Here is a 24423-nt window from a genome sequence, read left to right as displayed (position 1 = left end):
GCTGTTTCATCAATGTGGGTAATAATAATAAAAGAGTCATCTCACTTATGTGTTCTTAGTCTCACTTTGGGTTTACATTGAAGGCCTGTGGGTTCTCAGTGTACATGGGATAGAAGTAAATCTAATAAATAGGTAGGGTCCAGACTGGTTTATTGGTTTCTAAACCAATAAAAGAATTTTCAGATCGATTCTGATGCAGAATGAGAGACGACACGAAGAGCATTTTCTGACCCGCTTGCGGGTGAGAGGAGGCAGAACATTTCAGCCGTCAATCCTGCAGGTAATAAAGAAGTGCTGCCCTATCTACAGCGGCTCATGAGAGAGGACTGAACTCTGGGAATAGTATACCGATTATGAATTACAGTCTTTATTACATCTCAACTGTAAACTGAAAAAAAATAATATCAATATCAATTACATAACATAAAACAACTGTTATGCTTTTTGACTTGTTTCACATCAAGTTTCTTTTAATGATATTAGTCAGCAGAACCACTCTTCTGATCATCAAGGGAGTTGAAATGACAATCTGGAGAAAAATGACTGCTAACAAGAGAACTGAGAGGCAACATGTAGTCATTGTTCAAATTATGAGACAAAGGAACTCTCATATTAAGCTCGTCATCACACCAAGTTCAAATGATAAGTAGCTTCAACGGTCACACCTGAGTCATTAGATGCAGTCATATATGAATAATCTACTCAGTTTACAACACTTTCCTGAAACATTCCCACCTCCTAAACTTTAATACTTTTCAAGAAGATAAAAACACAACTCTCAATGCTTTTCATGGACAGGTTGATAAATACATAGGTTTGACTCTGGCGTACTCTTCCACTTCCACTTTATCCTTCAACTCACTGAATGAGTGGAGATATAACTTCTAATCAAAAAACTCAGCCATCACTGATTCCCTGCTCCCTTTTCGGTGAAGGTCAGAAGAACATCTCCTTGGAGAAATGCTCAACTGGTAAGAAGCGTCTAAAAGCTGAACAGAGACGGTGAGAGACTGGGCTCCATGTTTACTGAGACGTCTATAAAGCTGAGATATACAGTGCCTTTAAATGGACCACTCAAAGGAAGTCCTTTTCTGAAATCTCCAATCTTCGCTTCATTGGTGAGGTAAAAAGCTGTTTCAACAGTTAACTAACTTTAACTAACATTAACTAGCTTTGATGTCATTCAATCTGGTTTCCATGGTTACTACAGTACTGAGACTGCCCTCATTAAAGTGTTCAATGACATCCACATAAATTCAGAGTGTGGAAGAACCACAGTGCTGGTTCTGTTGATGATGACATTCTGCTGGATCCACTGAAAAACTTTAAATAGCAGGAGAAGCTACCATAAATATACAGATGATAGCACAAGATGTCTTTTCAATATTTATCTGCGTGTGAATTTAGTTGTATTTCTTTTTAATCATTGCTTTTTCTCTATAAAATGGAAAAGTTACTATCCACTGTCGCCACATGTTTACTCAGTAAAAGTGATTAGTGAGTTAAAACTCAATGATGCAATAAGTGGAACTGCAACTTTCAACCAATTGTCACAAACTGCATTTGACTGTATTTTACAACTAAGATGAATGCCATTATATTTATATTAATTTGATCATATTTTTCGACATAAGATTTTAACCGGACATTTTGTGTCTTCTAAAGTACCTTGTCATGACATTTGTTTAGACCAAGTTCATCTATGAAGTTTCATCATCAGCTAGCAGCTACACATTGCCACCATGTTCTAGAGTTACTTCACTCCATCCTGAATTCTCTGCATTTTAATTCAGTGTAAAGTCACAGTCGGGTTAAAAAGCATTTAGAATATATGTGCCTTTGCTAAAGGCCAATTTTAATTTTGACACATTTACAGTGAGACATAGAATTACATTTAATACCCTCAATAAAAATTTCAAAATCTGTCACTGCTGCCTCTGTTATTTGTGGCAGATGAAAATAATAAAACCAATTGTGAGCATAAATATCGCCGTTCCATAAACCACAATGGCATAATATCAGATTATGAAGGGCGTGCAATTAAAATAAACATATTCCAAGGTCCACTTTAAGGTCAACACCTAACTGCAGCTTTATTCATGTCTCATTCTCATTTATCTTGTGAGGTTTCATTGTCAATCTGTTTATTGCCTCCTGAACAGAAGGCAACATACATCGTCTTTCAAAGCTCGTTCATAGACTACATTAGAAAAAAGGTTCACACCATGTATTCACTGTATTGAAGAAAGAGCAGCTAAACATTAAAAATAACATATGTTGTTGTTACTTTGTTGAACAAAGAAGTGAAAGAGAAGAGAAACTGGGGAGCAGAGACGTGGGGATGCAGAGGGACAGAGTGATGAAGGAACAGACATGGGGGCTACAGGCAGGTATCATAATCATTTCTCTCTCAGGTTATAATCTTTCCATTAGTCTCAGATGAGGAGGCATAACCACTCAATCTAGGCTTTAATGGGACAATGCTTATATGCTTAGACAGAGCCAGTGAACCTGAGGCTTAGAGTGATTGCCTTAGTGACAAAATGAATGAGACTTGAAGCTGGAGCTACGTGAGGATCGTCCGCTCGCCTACAGCGCTTTAAATCTCAGATCATGGTCCGTAGATGATCGATAATCCTCACTTTACAGATTTTATTTTGTCCCGGCGGTGAAGAATGAATTCTCCACAGTGCATATTCCACTGACTACATCTAGTTGTGACACTGCTTAGAATAAACTTCAGTACTTTCAGGATACTTCTTAATGGAAGTAACATTTCATTTTGTTTACTCTGAATTTGCATGATGCCAGCATGCAGGCCACAGGCATCAAAGTCTATTTTTTTATTTTTTTTGCAGCCTTGTTGACGGGCCATTTTAATATTCAAGGACAGTCTTTGCGAGCTCTTAGAGTGTGACTGAATAAGCCTATTTCTGCTCACAGGGCCTGAGAGCTTGTACAGCATGTTAACTGCTGAATGTTTGGCAATGGAAATGTGGGCTGGGTTCATTTCAGACTAAAGCACTGCTTACTTAAAACGGAGAAAGTTGCAAATGCAGACATATGTAAATTAGTAAATGTAACAAACACGCAGAGAGCCACTATCTAAAGTTCAAATGTGCATGCAACAACAAACCAACTCATCTTCAAAGCAGCACACACATTACTAATACGCCCTTAGTCTTTCCTGTTCTGATTATTTCAGATAGTCTATGTCTTATAGACAAAAAAACAACAAAACTTTATCAATTATTTAACAGAGTTATTTACATGGTCGGCAATTAATTGATTCCCATTAATCACATTTTAGTCAAAATTTAGCCAATATGCTCATGGTTCTCACATCTGCTCAGCTGCTGGTAAGAGTTGATTGATTGATTAAAAAAGAAAAGCAACATTCTCAAAAACCCATTTTACTCCTAAATGAAAAACAGACACATGAGCTCAAAACAGTGACCTCGTCATCCACAGATGTTGTTTGTGGATGAAGCTTCTGCGTCAGATTTATGTGTGTACAGAAACAAAATACAAAGATCCGGTTTTGGGATTTTTGAACGTCAGAAAGAAAAACAACAACAAAAAAAAAAACTATAAATTGCATTAAAATCTATGTAGTTAATAAATTGAAATTTATGGCCCTATATAGATGTGTTAAAAGGGGAAAAATACGTTTGTTATCTGTCATAATGTAGTAGTGATGATGGGCCCAAATGCAGCGAGGTAGAGACGGCGAGTCAACGTTAGAATTTTAATAGTGAAAGTGAACAAAACTTACAGGGAGCCAGAGTAGAACAAAAAGCAGATCCACAGTGGGATAAATAAGAGGAATCAGCAAGAAGGGATAAGAGAGAGGTGAATGCTGGAACAATAGACTGGGATAAAATGACTAACAGTTAGCAGGAGTGAGAGAGAGAGACAGAGAACATGGGAACCAAGAAAATGAATCTAAGAGTAATCTATAACTAGACACAAAGAATCTCTGAGAAAAGACTTAAATGTAAAATAGAAACAAGATGATGTAATCAATACAAGGAATCAAGGAGCACAATAATAATGGAACTAAACACCAAAACAACCGTGACATTAGGTTCCTGACATTATCTCAAATCAGTCTTCCTTTTCTCCTCTGTCCTAAAAAAATGGCTTTTCTGTCCAAAAAGAAGCTGACAGCTGGATATTTTCAACCATTGTAAGAAAACAACAGAGAAGGTTGTGGCTGCAAATTCCAATTAATCTGCAAAACTCAGATTCAAGTCAACTTAAACCAGAGTCTACCTTCCTGTGATGTTAAGTTTAACCTTCAGCAATTCCTCTTCACCGTTTCTAAAGGTTTAAATGCATTGAGTGGCTGCCATGTGATTGCACAGGAGAACCTAACGGAACAGTATAGAGTGAATGTTACTACAATCACCAACAGTGCACCAAAGTTCTCCGACTAAAATCACGAGGAGCGTGACTTTATTATTTTTCAAAGAGTCCAGTTTCATCGAGCCGCCTTCATTTTCCTGATATTTAGCTTTGGTTATTATTTGCTGTAGCGGCAGCTTTTGTAGGCAAACTTTAAAAAGTGATTTTTTTCTCCAGAACATCTTTTAGCTCTAATTATTAACATCAAATTACAGCATGACAGTTTGAGCAGGTGTGCTCGTTCCAGGATCCCAGCTTTGTGCATCAAGGCTCTAATTCTTGTGCACTGACTGGAACTGAGCCATTATTAACTAAATCTGTTTCTGTTCTTATAATGAGGGCAATATGGCTACCAGAAAAAGGAGAAAATTTGTAAAAGTGGAGAAACATATTCAAATCCAAGTTTATTCTGGAATTGGTTGCAAAGTACCAGAGCCCTTTGCAACTGGTAGAATTACTTCTTCAACTCAATATATTATTATAGCGACAGTGCACACATGTAAAGTCTAATATTTTTCATATATTACTATATATATATATATATATATATATATATATATATATATATGTACTTTTTTTTTGTACATCTACTTTCATCTCACCACTATTTTTTACAACATGTTACCTTTAAGTTTGTTCTGAATGTCCAACACAATGTCCAGAGGGTAGAAAGGCAGCACAGGGTCACTGACCAGGCGCAGAATGGCTTCAGCTGTCATCTGCAGAAACAGTCACAGAATAAAGCAAGTCAAGTTAGTTTACTTTATTCATTCATCATTTCATATTAGCAACTATAATCAGTCATTTAAAATCTACAAGTTCATCACGGTCTGCAGACCCAGGATCAACTCTTGGTCAAGCATGTTTTCCATCTCGTACGTAACCCAGAACATCCTGTGGTCCTCAGTTCACCCCACAAGCCTGGGAACTGTTCTGTTCTGCAAAGCCCTAAACACCAAGGTCAGTCTGACTTCCGGTTTCCATCCACAGTCCAAATAAAGACATATAAATCGAAAACTTGAATCCACCTTATGCTGCCTCGCCTCTAATCCTTCCCAGTCCAGCCCAGGAGAGTCAGTTCCTTTCCGGGTTGAATATGCTCATGGTTCTCACATCTCCTCAGCTGCTGGTATTTTCCCGTTTGAGGTCTCTTTACGTTATCAGTCTCCTCTTTCCACACTCTTAGAATCTGTAAGTAACTTCAAATAGCCAGGGAGACTTCTTCCTTGTTTTATCGTGGCTCTGTCACATTTGTCTGCTTAGTGCTGACCTTCAGTTCCTGTTCTGCTGGATGGGCAATATGTCATCTCCACTAATCACACCGTCATTTCATGTATTGCCCTTCCAGACAAACCAGCTTCTTGTAAATTGAAAAACTGACATCTCCATCATTGGTTCACATGTGTATAAACTTAAATCACTAAACTATTTCTATGAATGACTGTTTACGCTTTTAATGAATGATAGTGAAAATCTGAGACAAAAACATTACAAATATGATCTCAGTCAGACAAAACTCATAGACAACGATTCAACCCTGACTGACAGCCCATATTTGAGCTGATTTATCCAAATATTACTGCGTAATATGCGTCTGTCCTTGTTATAGCCAGCAGATATGCGATATTTCCCTGCTCTGCTGACCCATTGACTGCTGGGATTTGATCCATCACCCCAACAACTCTAACAGAGCCAAATGGCAAGAGGAAATAGTCAGACCATTTTTGACTGACTCTGGTTTCTGTATGCCGACTGCTTATGGGTGCTTAACTAAGCATTTCAAAGCTGGCCAAAAATACTTTTCTCACATCCCTGAAAATGTCCAATGTTCCCAACAACTATGTCTAATGGCTACTTATTGTATTTGTGCAAAAAGCCTTGTGAGTCTTCTGCCAAAATCAGACACTTAATTCTTTCTCTGTCGCTGCGAACAACTTAAAATGCAACATGTAAAATTGAGCAACTTTCAGTTTTATTTCCCCTTAACCCCGACAATTCCCAAAATAAAGAAAAATACAAAGTTCTGTCATCCGTCCATCCATCCATCCGCTGCCTCTCTTTTCTAACACTTGAGAGCCCGGGGACATCTCTTTATGTTTACAAGCTGGCTGTTTCCTTCCTCTAGGATCTGCCATATTGTTCTGTTTATACCAAAGCTGTAAAATCCAGCTGTAAAATTGCTGCAGAGCTTCTTTTATCCCTATTTGTTGCCTCTCCTCTGTCACAGACATAACACATATTCAGCCAGCAATATACACTGGAATGGGTATATCATCAAAATATACGTCTACCACGGTAACGAGAACAAGAGACATCATGTCCATTTTTACGCCTGCAGCTCAATTGTTTTACAACCTCCCAGTTATCTGCCAGTGGATTCTGATTGGTGTTTATCAGGATGGAAACAAGCATCTAGATCATGTTATGCCTAGTCTTTTGTCATTTTGACAGATTCAGGTTCAATTGAAAATGTAAGAATCTGTGTAACCTTAGGTTTTCTTATCAATAAAATGGCAGCTGTGTTATAAGAAAAAATGAATTATTAGGTTCTAGTGCAAGAAAACATTTACTTGTAGCAAATTGAAAATGGGACTCTTTTTATTAAACAACAGCTTTCTTCATGTGTCTCCTCCAGAGCAACCATGGCGCTCATTTCAAGTGGTATAAACTTGAAGGTTTTGATTACACAGTATTCTGATAGCAAATGCATTATTTTTCCTTGCCTTTCCACTGACAACTTTGAATTACTCATTGGATAATTTCAAACACAACCTCATGGAACTTTAACTGCCTGGTCTCCATTTCTAGAGCCTGATAAATGGGGAAAAAGAGATTTAAAAATCCACTGCTATCTCCGCTACAGATCAGTTATACTGGCTTTCCTGCCTCTGTGATTTGTGGGCGCTCATTTATTCTGCTAACTGTAACCAGCTGCACCTATATAACTCTCGTTTGCAAGTATTTTGAAAAGAGCTTACAGTGTACAGATCTGCTCTGCACCCCTCTGCGCTGTTGTCACTGCCACCGAAATCAATCTGGTGGAGTGGGGGCAGGGGGGATTATCGAATTGATTTGAAGCCAGTGAGTAATACGACTGCAGAAAGCATTCATCAAAAGCCTGTAATGTGGGGGGACAGAAAAGGCCGTTGATTTCTTATTTATAGCCTTATTTCTGGATCATCTCTTTCGAAGGCAGAGTCAAGGGAGGAGAGCAAAGCAGAGACAGGAGATAATGACAGGAAAAGAAAAGCAGAACGGGGGCTGTGACAAAACAGAAAGCAGAAGAATGTCCAAGCTGAAGAAATGTGACAGTTGATGGGGTGTGGAAAATATAACAAACTAACCCCAACATCTTTTCTAACGCCAGTTGTTTTTGTCTCTTTTTATTCCACCGGGAATGCACTTCCCATCTGACATACAATGAACTGATGTGTTACTTGCAGTGAAGGAAATTAGTTTAATCCATTTTTAAGAGCAGCTTTATAGGTGATGATCTGGTTTAACTGAGTGGCATTGGAACAGGGTCACTGCAGAGTACTGAATGAGCGCTTTAGAAAGGCTTTGTCCTGCAAGGTCAGAAGCAAAAATCAAAATACACAAAAGGAGATGTGAATTTCTGTGAACACTTCTGGCTTATTTAGTGCTTCACATTTTAAAAAGGAGAAAAAAGATTTCAAAGTCAGTGGCTGTTTCTCAGCACATCAATTAAAGTGGCATGTTTATGTGTTTTTCAGGAAGTATTTTGTCATTTTCTAGCAGAATCATATTCTAGCATATTTACTTCAAAAAATGCTACAAGTAATAAATTTGACTTTGTAATTGAAAACCGTGGATGATTTAGGTGAATAGGTGAATTCATGAACACTGAACCACAAGTAGGTGGGAATGTATACTTTGACATGTTATTTTCTGTCTGTGTGTGTTATGCAGAATCCAGAAGTGAAGAGGAAGGCAAACAAGTGAGCACAGGGAGAAAAGCGGAACACAGAAGGAACACAGACATGGAGACTCCACCAAGGAGTGTAGAAACTGGGATGAGGGATTACTGGAAATGGGATCAGGGTCGACTCATCTTTGACAAACAGCTGACAGCAAATAGAGACTTCCATCATAATGAAACAATGTGGGACAAGTTTCCCTGTTAAATCAAGAGCTTAGTGTTTGTTGGTTGGACGGACACGGACAGAGTTGACCTGGCTAACTCCGTCTAGCACAACTTGAACACAACAGTAGTGTTTTCAGTCAGTTTGTGATTGAAGCAGAATGTGAACCATTTAGAGTTTTGTAAAGCCAAACTCTAAATTGTTATCATCCACCCAGAAATCTGATTTATGGGTGTACTATATAAAGGTTGCAATTTGGGACTTTTGTTTTTTCTTTTTCAAAATACCTGATTACTCACATTTTTAATATGTTAAAGGCTATGTTATTAATTAATCAAAAGTGTTGAGAAAGCATACTGACCCTAGTTAATACTTAAAATACTGGCTTGGCAGCTAATGCAATAATAATATTTTAATCTGTTGGCAACAAACTAAACATTTATTTTTTTCTCTAAGTCTTTTCAGTTGCAACTGTTGAAAGTTAATATTTCGTTTCAAACAGGAAGATGATCATTTATACAGTCATAAAGAAGCAACTCTTAGAGGCTTCAGTTTATTCCTCTTCAGCAGACCATTTTAGCTCGTCTCCTTAAGGTCTGTCATTGACATCACTGGCTCTGTTTTGATATTGCCGCTAGCAGACCTCTACTGGCTCAGCAGGCCATTAAAAACTGGATAAAACAGTCAGATTTTATTTCTTTTTTCTTTATACTTCTACTCAAAATGCCAAGCTAACAGGAACTATTTGAGACAAACTGAAATTGAAAAATGACATCTACCTTTCAAGGGAACTGACAGTTGTTTGGGGGCATACTTGAATCTAATGTCAGTGCAATTGGGGAGCAAAACAACCACAAATAAAACCCATTTGATCCATATATATATATATATTTATGTAAATGACAGAAATTCGAAATGAGGCTTATTTTTCAACAGAGCAGTGATCTACTTGAACACCATTTACTCTGGCTTTCACCGGTTTGCCTTGTTAAAATTCAGCAGTCAAAGAATCCAGTCAGCCAGTACACAAGTTCCTCCAGATACCAGTTTAAGACAATCTGATAAAATCTCAGAAAGGTAGGTCAACTCTGACACACCATCAAGGTCCAAAGAATCTTTTGCCGTTGAGTTTGATTTAGCTACTCAGGAAACTACCTGAGTAGCTAAACCTGATGTCCAACTCAGGTTGGACATCATGATCACCTGACTCATAGTGTGATGTTCCTCCTTTCTGCTGCACAAACAGTTCTGATCCACAGAGATCATTTGGGCTGAGATTGGAGAAATTCAAATGAAGACCTCAAAGTCTTTGTTGTCATCACAAAACCATCTCAGAATGATCTTTTTTTATTTGTGGCAGGATCCATGACCCTGCTAAATATTGACCATTAAAAGTTAAACCCAAGATCATTCACAGCTCTGGGAGGCTTATGTTTTAAGAATCTTTTCATTCAGCCCCATCAGTAACTTTCCTCTTATGGAAACTCTAAATGTCCACAAGATCAATGGGCATATGGATGTCTTAAATTCAGAAACTTGACTGCTTATGGTTCATAATAAAATAGCAAATAGTAGTTGGCATATAACCTGTACTTGTATAGCTCTTTGTCAAGTCCATTGGACCCGAAAGTGCTTCACACTACATTCACCCATTCACACACGCATTTACACACTGCTGGTGGCAAGCTACTGGACAGTGACATGGTGTCATTTTATAGCACAAGTTTCTATGTTATCTTCAGTATTTTTTTTATTCTATATATATCAAATATACAAGAAGAATATTTATATGTAGAGGAAATGTGACTTCGCAATTTGACGATTTGGAGCTCATTACTAAAGGACTAATGAAAATACCAGTGAAAAGCTGGAGCAATTATCACCTTTTTTTTGTAACTGGTACTTCTTTTAGATTGTTGCATTATCTTTTTAGATGCCTGAGTTAGAAACAAACATCTTGCTTAAATAAAAAGTAATTCTGCATCTTCCAGGTATATAAATAATGTTGGGCTTAGATGTATAACGTGGACTGTAACATGTATTTACTTCCCCTGTCAGAGGTCATAGAGTTATGACTGACTGAAAATGTAAAATCAATAAACACAGCTGACCAGACACACCGGATGGCTGCTGCTTCCACCAGCAGAGGGCTCTGCTGCGACGTCCTGCCTCAACTTCCTCTCCCCTCTCCATCTCACACACTCACGCTCACACACACTAAGGCTGCACTGTATCCTCAGTGACGCACAAGCACCACAGCCTCTCAGCCAACTCCCGTCCTATCCAGATTGGTAGCATCATTTGCGAGGCTACTTTACATACTGTAAATAAATTCATGTCGACATCTAGAGTGGCAGCACTGCCTTCCGAGCAGCGCCGCACACCCGCACCCACACATCCCCACAGGCACATGTACACAGATGAAGGTGGTGAGAAAATGAAATGATGAGGGTCAGATGGGTGGTTGGAGTAGGCAGAATGGGTTGCGAGGATCATTTTCTCCTTTTCGTTCAGTGAAGTGGTAATTCTGTCCAGGTCTGCGATCTCGCTCGCTCGCTTGCCTGTTTTTTCCCTCGGGGCTCGTGGAAAGACGGAGAGATTCTGGTCTCATTCAGAATGCCTGGGCAAAAATAGGCCTCATGAATAAACCATAAACTAAGTAGTTAAGTTATGTAACAACAGCGCGTGGATAGATGCGGCATGGTAAAGTACAGTAGGAGGAGTGATATTTAACTTCTAGGTTGACGCTATGCTCCAGTACATAAACAAACATCACAGCGTTCATGTAGGGCCTCTGATCATATGAAATCAGTCTGCAAGTAAAATTCCCTGCTCTGCAGCCAATGAGGTGAGCAGAGGGCAAAGACGAGATTTTTATGATGCATAGGAAACTTTGAAGGCTGCGAGACAAAATATACTGCTTGAGAAAACCCACTGAACTGTCAGGACTGCTAAACCCACAGAGTGAAGGAACTCTCTAAACAACTCAAAGGACAAATCCCATTTCACCCCCTGCTTTGTAGCCTCACCCAACACTCTGCATTCAATTATAGGAGTTTTTGAATCTAGATTCTTTTAGAAACCTAGTGGGAAGATACAGGTTAGCACCAACTTGTCCTTCAAACTGAGATTTACCAAAGACATGTTTGTAAGCAAAGAGGGAAGAGGTTTGCAAACATCACACTTAGAGATACTCTGATGAGGATTATTGCTGCCAATTCCGATATGATGATCTTTGAGGCCGATCTCTGATCACTGCCGATCGCCTGGAATGGCTGTTCATTTTCTGCTTTAGGTATAAATTATACTATGTTATCTGGCAAAATGGAAAAATTATCTGGCAATAAATTCACATAATTTAGACATGAGACATATTTTAATACGTATGTAAAACCTTTTTTGTTTAGTTACATACTGCAGCATTTCAGTGTGAGTTCACTGTCTGGAGGAGGTTGAGAGGCTCTCCTTATGTGAAATATTACTACCAGTACTGCGTAGCGGTGGTCTAGGAGCGAGAGCAGATCCCACCGCCAGCTCGAAGACTTGAATTATTTTTTGGATTATTTGTGTTGGTAGTCATGCGCTGATTTACCTGCTGTCTGGCCGCTCCGGATGGCCTTTTGTTCTGCAGTGAGCCTCGATGTAGCCAAACTCCGTCAAGTGTTTGTTTTTTAAATGCCATATTAGATTCATTGTGTTGATGCATTTTGACGTGCTTCACCCCCAAGGTAATTTTCGGACGCAAACGACCCCATTCACTCTCAGACTGTTATAGTTCCACACACATAATCTGTTGCCACTTGCTTGCATTGTTGCGCGTTCACACTGCGCTTGCTCTGTTCACAAGTGAGGCAGGCTGCAAAATTAGATAAATGTGATCGGTTTTGGTGATCGGCAATCACTGATCATACCCTTTTTCACGGAAATCAGTACACCTCTAATCACAATTCTTTCCACTGGGGCCTTTACTTAACGTGGCTCAACAACATTGCAGGGATTGGAACTGAACCCCGGCTTGGCCAGGGAGGGGAGTCGATGACTGCATCCAACACTCTCCTGTAGAACTCCGGTATTTTTTTTTTCTTGTCACAAGAAGCCATTGACTTATCAGAATATAGCGTCCAAATCAGAAGGTGAGCACAGACATGTTTTGTACAAAACCTCCTGAGGGAGCTAGCCTGAAACGTCAGGATACGCTGAAAATAGACAGGAAATGAAGAGAGGACCACCTGACTAGCAACTATGATGTTCTACCTGTTCTATCATACGGATTGTAACCATAGAGACCTGCTTACAACAAATGTACACCCTCAGTCAACTGTAGGGTCTTAATGTATTGTAGAGGATCCAAACTAGATTAAACAATTATTTAAATCTCATCAAAAGTAGACAAACGTACTAAACACTTTCTACCAGGCTCTTTTTTTTGTTTGTTTACTGAACAAAAATTAAGCCAATTACATAAAACCCTGGCATGTAAAAGTAAACTTTATTTCTTACTCTTTCAATACCATATTGTAATTAGATGGACGAAAATGTAAATGGCTCTATGAAAATATTCCACCAACAGTTGACTGTGATGAGTTTTGTCACCTAAGTGCAAGCCGACTAACTGTTGCAATATTGGTTTTGACCTAACTTTGTGACTTAGCAACACTAATATTGTACCTGAGAGATATGCAGATGAAGGTCACTGTCTCCTGACCCCTCGTATTAACAGCCAATTGCTTACAGACATTTGGACAGTATTAAAATAAATGACATTTGTTACAGCTGAGAGTACGAGCAAGAAAATGTGCTGTAACAGAAGAACACTATGAGGTTGTGTTTACATTGTTCATTTATTTTAGTCACTTTATCTTTTTGCCCTGTTTGACATTTTACTTCCAATATTTCCTATAAACTGTCACTATTTAAATTTAAAACACTGTAATGTGTAGAGGGTGAAACAGAACATCGCAGTTCCAGCTGCAAGCAGCTTCAAAACTGATCAACACTAATATCCAGATGCTTGTTGTGTGATTGTCTTACTCACATTACTTACTCACAGTACTTGTCTTTCCAAGTACTATAGCCACTAAGAACACAATCAGCCTCATTTCCCAATCTCTCTAAGCTATGTGACTTTAGAAATGATCAGTAAAACAGTTGTTAGCAAATCTGAAACTTAAACAATTAAGACACTTGTGCAGAGCATTCACATTGTTCTGTTCCATTCTCATAAAATCAAGGAGTGGAGGAATTTGGCAGCTCACAGTTCCAAACCGTACCGCACCTTGTGAGATTGCTGATGTTTATAATTTAAGACATCTGACCAAATGAGGGTTTCCAATAACTGGAATCCAACTAGAGAACAACTGAGATGCATTTTGCACAACTTTCTTCTCCACAATCTCTTCTGTTAGACATATGGTCACCTTACCAAGAACAACTCAAAGATGGCAGGAGTAACATCTCTGGGTGTTAGAGCATACATATTCAGAAAATAGGCAATATATTATCAGATTTAGGGGGAGTCAACAGAACTGGCCTCTGCTAAATATTCACAATCAGCTCAAAGTGATGAGGCCCCAATGCTGTTGTCCTTAAATAACCTTGTTTGCTACCACTGAGTGAATTTGGTTCATACGAAGTCATATGAAGTTTAGCCTTCTCTGTGAAAAGAAAATATGAGGTGGGCTCAAATTGCATAATTTTAGTCTTCCATATTTCAGTGCTAACATGTAATGTTAGTATGAGGGAAGTAGCATCTTTAAATTTGAAAGACAGGCATCGCAGTGACAAAAAGGTCAACCCAGACAACCTTAGAGACAAGAAGACAACATGGTGCGCTGGAGCTGAACAGAAACTCCGCTGGTGGCTCCACTGCTCTGGAGACAATGAGCTCTCTGCTGCCTCAGGGGAAACAGCATATAACTATTCTGTGCCAGACAAGAGCTTTTTGATCAACAGCCACAGTTCAGCACTCAAGTGTGTTAGCAACTTAATATAAAAATTGGTAATTAGATGTGTCAGTAAGAAGTTGTCTTGGTACTGCAGAAATAAAGATAAGGATTTTGTACTGCTGAGAGAACGCAGCTCCTGTTATCCTCAAATAACCTTGAAATGTAAACATTTTCTATTTTCAGATTTTATAACATGTCATTACAAAAAGTTTAGCTGTATTTTCTTTACAGCAAGAGTGGCTTTTAAAAATGAATCACCACAGAAAACATTGCATATAGCAACAATGGAAAATAAGATGAGCTTTAAATTAATTTGTCTTGAGGTCAAACTGACTTCATATAAAGTAGATTTTCTTCATATCTTCAGACTGTCAAATAATACAAGTTTTCCAACATAATTTCATCTCTATCCAGACCATTCCATTGTTTCTCACAGAACCTATGGAACTGAGCAAGGTTTGTTGACTACAAATTTTCAATTGGATTATGATCAGGATTTTGTGATCTCCAATATAAAACATTGATTTGTCCTTCAGAAGTAATCGGGAGTAATGCTGAGGGTTAATGTCCATTTGGAAGACCCATTTGGAACCAAGCTTTACTTGACGTCTCCAGATGCTGCTTCGATATTTCTACATAATGTTTTTAATGTTTGGTTTTTTTCAACCAAAGGTTATGATATTCAAAATTTTCACTCACTATTCACAGCAACAACATAACCTAACCTTAACTGGATTGCTTATTCCTGCTCGCCCTCCCACACTGCTGCTGTTTGTACACACTTGCTTGTTCATGCTTTGTCTGTTGCATGTTCACTCTCTTTATTTCTCACAGATGTGCTCACCTACCAACTTAACATTAGTGATGGAACTTTAGGTTACTTGCATGAGTGAAATGTGTCACTATGCGATCGGCCCTCCGGCGTATTCCTCAGAAGTGTTTATCTCATTACGCCGATCCTGATTGGCTGGTGATTGCAATGCTTGTGCCACAATGCGGCTCTTCTCGCTTCACCCCAGTAAGAAGGGTTGTCTGGTGAGATATGTCACTCACGCTACTCTGAGAACCGCAGTGCACAAGTAACCTAAACTTCTCATTCATAGCATTCGTTTCAATGTCTCACTGTGGGATATGGAGACTGTTGTATTGCCAGACAGCTTATCTCGCAATCCCCAGCACTTATCTGTGATTGCTCCATTCCAGCAAGGACCCAGAGTGTAAAACAGCTGACTTGAAATGAGAAGTTCAACTTTGAAAATAGAGCAAAAGTGAGTGGTGAAGACCACTTCATATATGCTCTGAATAGAAACCAAAGGGTGCAGGATACAGCCAGGCCATGGGTGAGGTAGGCATGTGGAATTACAGGTGCCTGAAAGCCCTGGACAGGACAGCCCAATCTCTCCCACAGCCCAGTGGGAGAGCCGCTACTTGGTGATGGGCTTCCCTCTGGAAGATTTTATCCAAAACACAAAAAGCTAATCATATAGAAGCTACTAGTCCTGCCCAGATACACCTAGTTTGACAAAGCTTGTTCCGCTGCTGTTCCTCTGGTGAGGAAAAAAGTGAAGGAGGAAAGGCTATGAGAATAATTACAGAGAATGAACTCACCACCTTAGGCAAAAGTTGGGTTGGTGATGCAGCAGGTCCCTGACATGGTCAGGACTGAACTTGGTCCAGGAGAGGTTCACAGGGACAGCATATACATCACTAACATGCTCAGCAGATGCCAACAACATAAATGTCTTGAAGGCCCTATGTTTTTGGTCAGCCTCCTCCAAAATCTCCCCAACAGGACATTGAAAAGAGAGATGTCCACTCTTCAAATACCTGCCACCTGCAGCATACAGGGCCAGCAGATTTGGCTGTAGCACTCTGAATGGTATTTATCATTTTCTGAGGGAACCCTGAAGTGTCTATATCATAAAGCTCACAGGCCAGGACCAGTTTTAGGCGCTCTGAGTATGGGTGAAACATTGTTCCCTTTACCTCCATCAATTGCTCCAAACTACAGGCAGACGGTTCAAAAACAGTGCAGAAAATTGACATTGGATCAAATTATCCTTGAGTAATCAATCTCGATGGGTGAAATCCCAGACAGAGCATTGAAGGGAGATGAGAATTGAGGGAAATTCAGTAAGCAGGCTAAAACTTTGTCCAGAGAAAAAACAAGTCATAGTCACTGGTGTTGATAGAAAATCTTAGCCTGCACTTGTGACCGCTGCCAGGAGCAATATTTACAGACACACGACGCACTGAGCTGCTTTCCCAAAAATATCTCTGCCTTGCTTCAATAAGCTTGAGCTTTAATAACAGATGGTCCCATCTGCTGTATTTGTATCCAGACACACTTCATGTGTTCTTGGGCTCCACTTAAAAAAAATGTCTGTCAGAGGAAAACATTCCAAGCGTACATAACCACTGCAGCTCTGCTGCACCTTTTAGAACCACAAAGACGGAGAAGAAATAATGAGAGCATTTTTATTTTCAGGTTTTTTTTATAGATAATCACTTCAGTGTTTATTTTATGATATTGAACAAAAAACCCCTAAAACTTTAGTAATTGAAGGTAGATTTCTGTGAGGTTCTTAACATTTTGTTTGGCCACTGAATTCCATGAAGAAAAGTTAAAAAGAAAGTTAAAAAATAAACAGCTCAACAGCTTCCATTCAGACTCAGCCCATGTGCTGCAGGACAATTTAGGGATGTACCAGAGAGTGATTTTGCTTCATCTTGGATTTTTTTTTTTCATCAGCTCGAGGCCTTGTTAGATCATAGAGCGTGACATATTGGATAGAAGTGAAAGAGAGGCACCACACATGTTGCTAATGAATTCACACTTTGGTGACCATAAATGCTGGCGCTTGCTGTCTCTGCCTGGCACTGTGTGACATATGTAGCCCGGAAGATTGATACTGTTCTTACAAAGGCAGATGGTTATATCTGTGTGTGGGCGTGAGCATGTGTGTGTGGTTGTGTATGTTGTATGCTTCATGAAGGGTTCTTCTAAATTACAGTTGACCCTTGGTATTTGCCGGAGTTAGGGATCATAATTGTCTGCGAAAAGCTAAAATATTACTTTCAAGTAATACTTTACTGTAATCTGATTACTTCTTCAAGTAACAAGAAATTGCAATTCCAAAAAGGTAATTTATAAAAGCATGTTACTTCCCCTCATACAGACTATGTTACGAAACCGTGATTTTGTTTGTGAGCATCTGATAATCATGTGAGCGTGTGATGTCATGGTAACAGGCAGGTGTGTTGATCAGCAACAGACAACATGGGGTGTTAATATGGAGCAGCAGGACCGTTGGTAGAACTGACATTAGTTTGACTCAGTGACCAAACCATTAGTGTCTGCTCTGCTCTATGCTTGGGAAGAAAACTTAGCTCCAGTAAAAAACTCCACCTCAAATCTGAGCAAGCAGTTAAGCTGAGAAAAGCCCCTGAGATCCCGACTGTCCCCCTGGCTTCACCGCTGCGGCTAACATCTAATTCCACAAGGAAAACCTCTGACAGCCTCCTGCTAAACGGACCAAAACAGATTTTGTAACTCATTATTGCTCTTCTCTCCACTTCACCAACTGTTAACAGATTTAAATGCCATTAATTCAGAAACAAATGCTAAATGGTTTACTTTAGTTAAAACCTGCTTTGTGCTGCAGGTTTTCAGCTCTAGGCTCAGAGACTGCTGCGTGTGCACATTTCATCAGATTATGGTACAACCTGTGACTTTGTTTTTCGGCTTCTCAGTAACCAGACAAAGTTGCTTTTGCTCCTTTCCTTTAAACTTTACCATGTAACACTGAAACCTGGCCATTGATGTACACTACAAAAAGTGAAATCTTAGTAAGATTAGATATCTTACTAAGATAAACTAAGATATCAGCCACCCCATAAAGACCTTCATACCAGAGATGTCAGATCCCTTCTTTTCCTGGGTCTTGATCTAAAGTGATCTTGTCTGTCAGCGGACGGTTTTGTGGGGAATTAGATAATTTTGCAGAGAGCATATCGTGAAGAATCAAATGTCTAATTAAAGTAGTGTTTCTATTGACAGTGGAAGCTGGTAGGGGTTGTCTGCCATTTTGTTTGTTGACTATTTTCTCCTGTTTTGTGGTTAGCCAGGGAGTTCAGGTTTTGTACTTTTCTTTCAGTTCACCTCTAGAAAGTTATTTTTTATTTGATAGTTGAAAGGGGGTGTTTTGTTTATTGTTTTGGCCTTGGAGAGCCTGAAGCTTGAAGCTTCCCTGTGTTTTCTGTCTCCTGTGATTGAGGTTTAACCCGAACTGTAAAATAAACTATCTTTTGCTACCGACATCAACTGTTTAGATTACTGATTTTTGTGTTATACCCAGTGCTAGAATTTACCCTTAGTGGTCTCAGGGAAGGTTGTAACAAGAACGCCATGCATAAATCAAACAAGACTTCCACATGTAAAAGGTCACGGCTGTTCGGAAGAAGTTCATTGCGCAGTAAGCTCCTATTTTAATATTGTTACAATCTAATGACAAGAAATTTTTGCATTGGATAATTTGGTTTGCTTGACTCTTATGTCATCTTATGAGTTAGATCTTCATTGTTGTGTCATTTTACAGGATTGTTTCAGAATCAGATGACAATCCAGCCTTTAAATCCTGACCAGTAGTCATGTTTTTTGTTGTGTTAATGTGAAATGTAAGCATAATAAAGAAGTGAAAAGTAACAGAACTGATGTCTTTATCAAGAAGATAATATCTCCTGTTCCAGTATTGACAGGAACAATTTTTGGATTTCTGCTTTAGCATAAGAACCATGAGTAAAACATGCAATTACAAAATATATATTTTAATCCTTTGTTACAATAAAAGTAAACTAATTTTAGATGTTTCAATAAATTCAATGCAAGTAACATTTTCTTTACTTGAGAATATTTTTCTTAGAATAAGATAATACATCTTTACTTGTACAAGTGAAATTGCACTGTTTTAAGTAAAAATACTCTAATTTTAAGATATTCATAGATTAATCTTGGTTAGATATTTTTTCTTGTTCTGGAAAATCTTGACAAGCAAAATTTTTTTGTTCTGTTGGCAGACAATTTTTCTTATTTTAAGAACATTTTACCCTGTTTTTGTACTTTTTTTCCCCTAGTTTTTGAGAGGGTACTTCTTGCAGTGCACCCATGGAAGCTTGGAACTGCAGAAAAGTTGCAATAGTAACAGCCAGATCTTGATCATTTTAGAATTGCACACCAAAGCTGAAAGCTTAAATAATGAATTGTTTCAACACATTTCCTTTTCATTGAGGGCAGACCCTTAAGAGTTGCTATGGTGTTTTTGCCAGTGAAATATCCCATGTGGCCACTGCCGCTGCCCTCTAGTGGTGGCGTTGGCATTAAGTGTTCAAAAAATCCTGATCTAAATGTAGCAACAGTCAAAACAAATACCTTCATGTTCAATGGTAACAAACATTTTTTTCTACTCTGTATTCTTGCTCATTATGAAACCACAACTTATTTTACTTAAGAACCTTTGATTAGGGAACCAAGAACAGGAAGTAATGAAGTTTCAGTCTGTGTGTGTGTGTGTGTGTGTGTGTGTGTGTGTGTGGTGTGTGTGTGTGTGTGTGTGTGTGTGTGTGTGTTATGGGGGTGGGGGGTGCGTGTATGTGTGTGTTGTACTTTATACTGATTATGGTAAAGTGTATTTTCACAACAACAGAATAAGATTAGTGTAGCTGTTTTCATTTGCAGAGGAAGTAGTAGATTTGTAGTTCCGTTCTTTGACAGTGTGAACAACTGAAGTAAACTGCACTCATCATTTATAGATTAAACAGGGAAGGAGCAGCAGACAGTAACAAATGCTTTTATGCATCTTCAGTGTTTGAGCATTTGTGTTAAGGTGTTTGTTTGTGGCACACAACACCGTACTCATGCTTCATGGCCAGACTGCACCACTCTTACATGTGTAACACTTTAACCCAGTTCCATTTAACTCACTCTGTGGTTACCGTGGTAACTCTTTTTTTTGCACAGAAAAAAAAATCAATTACAAAGAAAAACATTTTTTGAAGAGCTGATGAAATAAAATATGAAATAATTGCAGAAGAAAAACAGTTTTTTCATATGGTAGAAAAAAACATGTCAAAGGAGAAAGATAAAAACTCATTTTAGTTCTACATCTTAAGTATCAGCACATAAAATAATGAGTTAAAAAAATCCTTCCAACAGATTGTGAACACTAACCTGCAAACAGTGGTAGGGTGGTTGTACTCAATTTTTTTCATTGCTTCTTCTTTCTGTTTATATTATTTTGCATAAGGTCAGGTTAAATGAATTCAAACACTGTTATTATTTTTAGTTAGTAATTTTTTTTATGCAGATGTGTATTAGTTTTTTTTTGTTTTTTGCTTAACATGACATGTGGCGCACAAAATGAACATTTTCTAATAACATAAACAAAATGTTCTAAATTTCAAAGTACATTTATGCAAACATAAAGTCTGTTTGACCCACTAGAGCCCTCTCAGGTCCAAGGTTGGATCGTCTTTGTGGAGCTTTCTAAAGTTTTAAGTAACAAAAGTGACAGCAAAATCCAGAGTTTGTTTTTTTTTGTCTCTCTTCTCTGTTTTGTGGAATAACCTAAACACACAGTACTCCACATCTTCTTATAAATTATTTGACTAGGCCCCTCCCATTGTAGCCAGGTTTTCTTTCTACTTCAACTGTATACCACTTTGTGTTATTCTTTCACATTAAATTCCAATGAAATATATTTATGTTTGTGGTTGTAATATTACAAAAAGTAAAATGTGTATGAATACTTTTGCAAGCCGTTGTATTTTGTCACATGGGAATGATATTTCTACCAGTTTATGTTGAGCCCTTGGAGCAGGTGAATGTCTGCTCTGTCCTCCAGTAAAGTGTTCAGCCTTGAAGCCCACTTCAGTTTTCAAGCCAGCTGATTCCATAATGCTTTTCAATTTCACAGATGCACAATGGAAGCTTATGTTATGAATGTTATGAAGTGTTTATGGAAATGTTTTCATTTTGTCCTTTACAAATATGAGCTTCACAGTTTTTTTTATAAAGGTTCTAGCACAAAGTAGTGGATAACTGTAAACCATAAGGAAAATGGTCATTTATTTTCAAAATTTATTGGGAAATACTCTGGAACATGGCAGCAGAGATGGGCAAGAAAGCTGAAAACTAAGAGAAGCACTTTTCCAAGTAGAACTAAAACAATAATGGCTCAAGTCAGAGTAAAGGAGTATTTGAAAAATAGATTTCACTGAATCTGAAAAGTCAGAAACAGTTTTAGAGGAATGCAGCACCCTTGAACTTGGAATTTTGGGACAAGACCACAGAAACTTCAAGTATTTTAGTCCAACTAACCCAGCAGATCGAAACAAAAACAAGTGATGAAGAAAAAAAAGATGTAAGTGAACTGACAAAGATTTTTAAGTGAATTGAAGAGCAAGCTGACACAACCTGTTCTCCTGCAGTGCTGCCCCAGCATTTATCGTGACTTCATTTATATTATATTATGACAGCATTTATATGAACCCTCTACCAGGGATCATTGTTGGTGATCCCTGGTAGAGGGAGGCATATATTGAACCAACATATGCCTCAAGTATAAAACCCACACACCTTGCTCAACAAAACTTGCAGAAGCCAGACTGAACTCAGTTTTTACCCAGAATGCCCTGCGTTATAGCCTGCTTGATACTTTCGGAAAGTTCTCTGGTCCACTAGGCATGAACTCATCACTGCAGAGTTCACTTCAATTAGACAGGATTTTAGATGAACCAGAGTATTTTGATCTGATGCAGAGTGATTGCAGATTCACACCTCCTCACATGAACCAGACATTCCAGGCAAACAAACTAGAGTTGGATTAAAGTGGACCAAACAGGGCTGGTGTGAACGCACCGCTTCTCTAACTATTGCTCACCTTGCCCATCCTGTCTGTTTACTATTGTGTATTTCTCTCTGCATAAAATCCAAATGAAAGGCATTGGCGTTTATGGTTGTTACGTGACACAATCTGAAAAAGGTTCTTGGGGGAATGATACCTCTAAAAGCAGTGTATCAGTTTCTGCAATCAGGTCAATGGATGCCAAAAAAGAAATCAGAGAAAGGAGTTGGGCAGAAATCAAACAGAATCTAGATGAAGGAAAATGTGAGTATGGGAGGAGGAACGACAAGAGAAAATGTGATTATGAGATCGTAACAAAAGGATGAGGTGAAGAGAAAGATAAAGGAAAGTAAAAGTAAAAAAAGAAATGAAGAAAAAAATCAGGAGATGGGGAAGAGGAGCACTATTAAAAGGATAAAATGCTCTTTGTGCTCCTGGGAAACATATGGTTCTTTTGCTAACTCAAAGAGCTGTGTAGATCCATTTGAAGTACGCACTGAAAGAGGAAGTGTGGCATACAGAAAGGTTTTGGTACACTGTCCCAGATTGAAGTAAGGAGAACACAGACAGCAAAAACCCTCCATGTGTCCCTGGTGGATCATTTGTTCTACATAATTCTTGGCATCAACTCTTGTCACAGACAAACACGTTGCTTTCTGCACAACCCAGCTCACTGAATCAGAAGTGGCAACTAACTGACAATGTGTGTTTGCACTGCTGAATAAATTGAGAATCACTGCATCAGAAATGGAAAACGGGATATATCACAAATAAGAGTGACCTAAATAAATACCGATTATCATTAAAATATGTAATCATTAAGAATCAGGAAACACCTGCAGGCCACATACAGAACCTAACCCAACCCCAGGATGGCAGCTTCTCAGAAAATATGGTAGCTTGACACCTCCACAAAATTCCAGATGTTAATTGGTTTAGTCATCCCCAAAAAGCTCTCAGCATGAGAATGTGATGTGTGAGGAAGGCCTATCAATAGGATGCAGCGTCCAGATTGGAGGCAAATTCCCAGAAACACCCCAAAGCCTGGAATCATAGTGCAGCAGGACTGGCTGGAGACATTGTCTCATTTGGGAAGCTGGCACCAACAGTGTGCTGTCCTGCTGACATCTACACAATCTGGTCTGGCCAAAATGTATGAGACTCATTACTGCATAATGTGTTGGTGGCAAACACAGCAATATGCTAACATTACATGTTGACGCTGTGACTAAATCCACTAATATCCATCAGGATGTGAGGATATAAAATATTGGTCAGAGACATGCAGGGCAAACAGTCATGCACACACAAACACACACTCTCACCTATGGGTAATTTAGAGAAATTAATCAATGTTTCATTTATTATGGTTCAAAAGTGACTAACCAGGTGAGTCTTTAGTCTACATTTAAAGGAACTCAGTATTTCAGCTGTTTAATTCTGCAAATGTTCTTTTGGTGACAGAAGGCTGACTTTGTCACTGTCTTCATGTGTCTTTGAAGGTTCACCCAGATCTCAGCCTGATCTCTAGTTTCCAGTTGCTGTAACAGAATCTGTGTGTTGACTCTTGACTCTTCCTCTTTAGGTCCAAAGATAATAACTTCAGCTTTGTTTCTGTATAAACCTTTTGTTTGGGGAAGAGAAAGGGAAAAACTCTTGATACTCATTGTCTCATTTGCAAGAGAAACATGTTACATGCATTTCAAAAACTCAGCTGGAGAAAGTTACAGATTTGTTTTAAGCATCTGTTCAGTGAATGGATGGGTTCAGAGTCACCTAGTGACATCATAATGTAGTGTATATTTGTGTGTGTATATCTGTATACGTGTGTAAGTAAATGCATATGTGTGTGTTTGTGTGAGGTTGTGTTTGTACTTAGTAAGTATGTGATTATTTTAAACAGCTCTATCAGTTCAGCCTTCAGATGGGTTGTGGTTGGATGTGACAGCCAAGCAGGCAGCGACCCAACGTGCAGCCGCCGCCACACGACCCGCGCACAAAGACGCCATCTCTGCAGAGAGAGATCTCATTCACATTTATCTTCAATCCCCCGCGAATGCACTGAAA

The 24423-nt window shown here is 38.7% G+C and overlaps 1 protein-coding gene across 1 annotated transcript in view; it reads right to left on the bottom strand.

Annotated features, from left to right (window-relative positions):
* LOC129379684 (inactive N-acetylated-alpha-linked acidic dipeptidase-like protein 2) overlaps positions 1-24423 on the bottom strand; it is a 312373-nt gene that overhangs the window by 20291 nt on the left and 267659 nt on the right. The window contains exon 15 of the mRNA XM_055060485.1: positions 5033-5126. Within this exon, the coding sequence (XP_054916460.1) occupies positions 5033-5126 (94 nt within the window). The remainder of the gene's footprint in view (positions 1-5032; positions 5127-24423) is intronic.

Source organism: Poeciliopsis prolifica, unplaced genomic scaffold (assembly GCF_027474105.1).
Source record: "Poeciliopsis prolifica strain line A6 unplaced genomic scaffold, Auburn_PproV2 SCAFFOLD060, whole genome shotgun sequence".
Lineage (NCBI taxonomy): Eukaryota > Metazoa > Chordata > Actinopteri > Cyprinodontiformes > Poeciliidae > Poeciliopsis > Poeciliopsis prolifica.
This window is presented reverse-complemented; position numbering and strand designations above follow the sequence as displayed.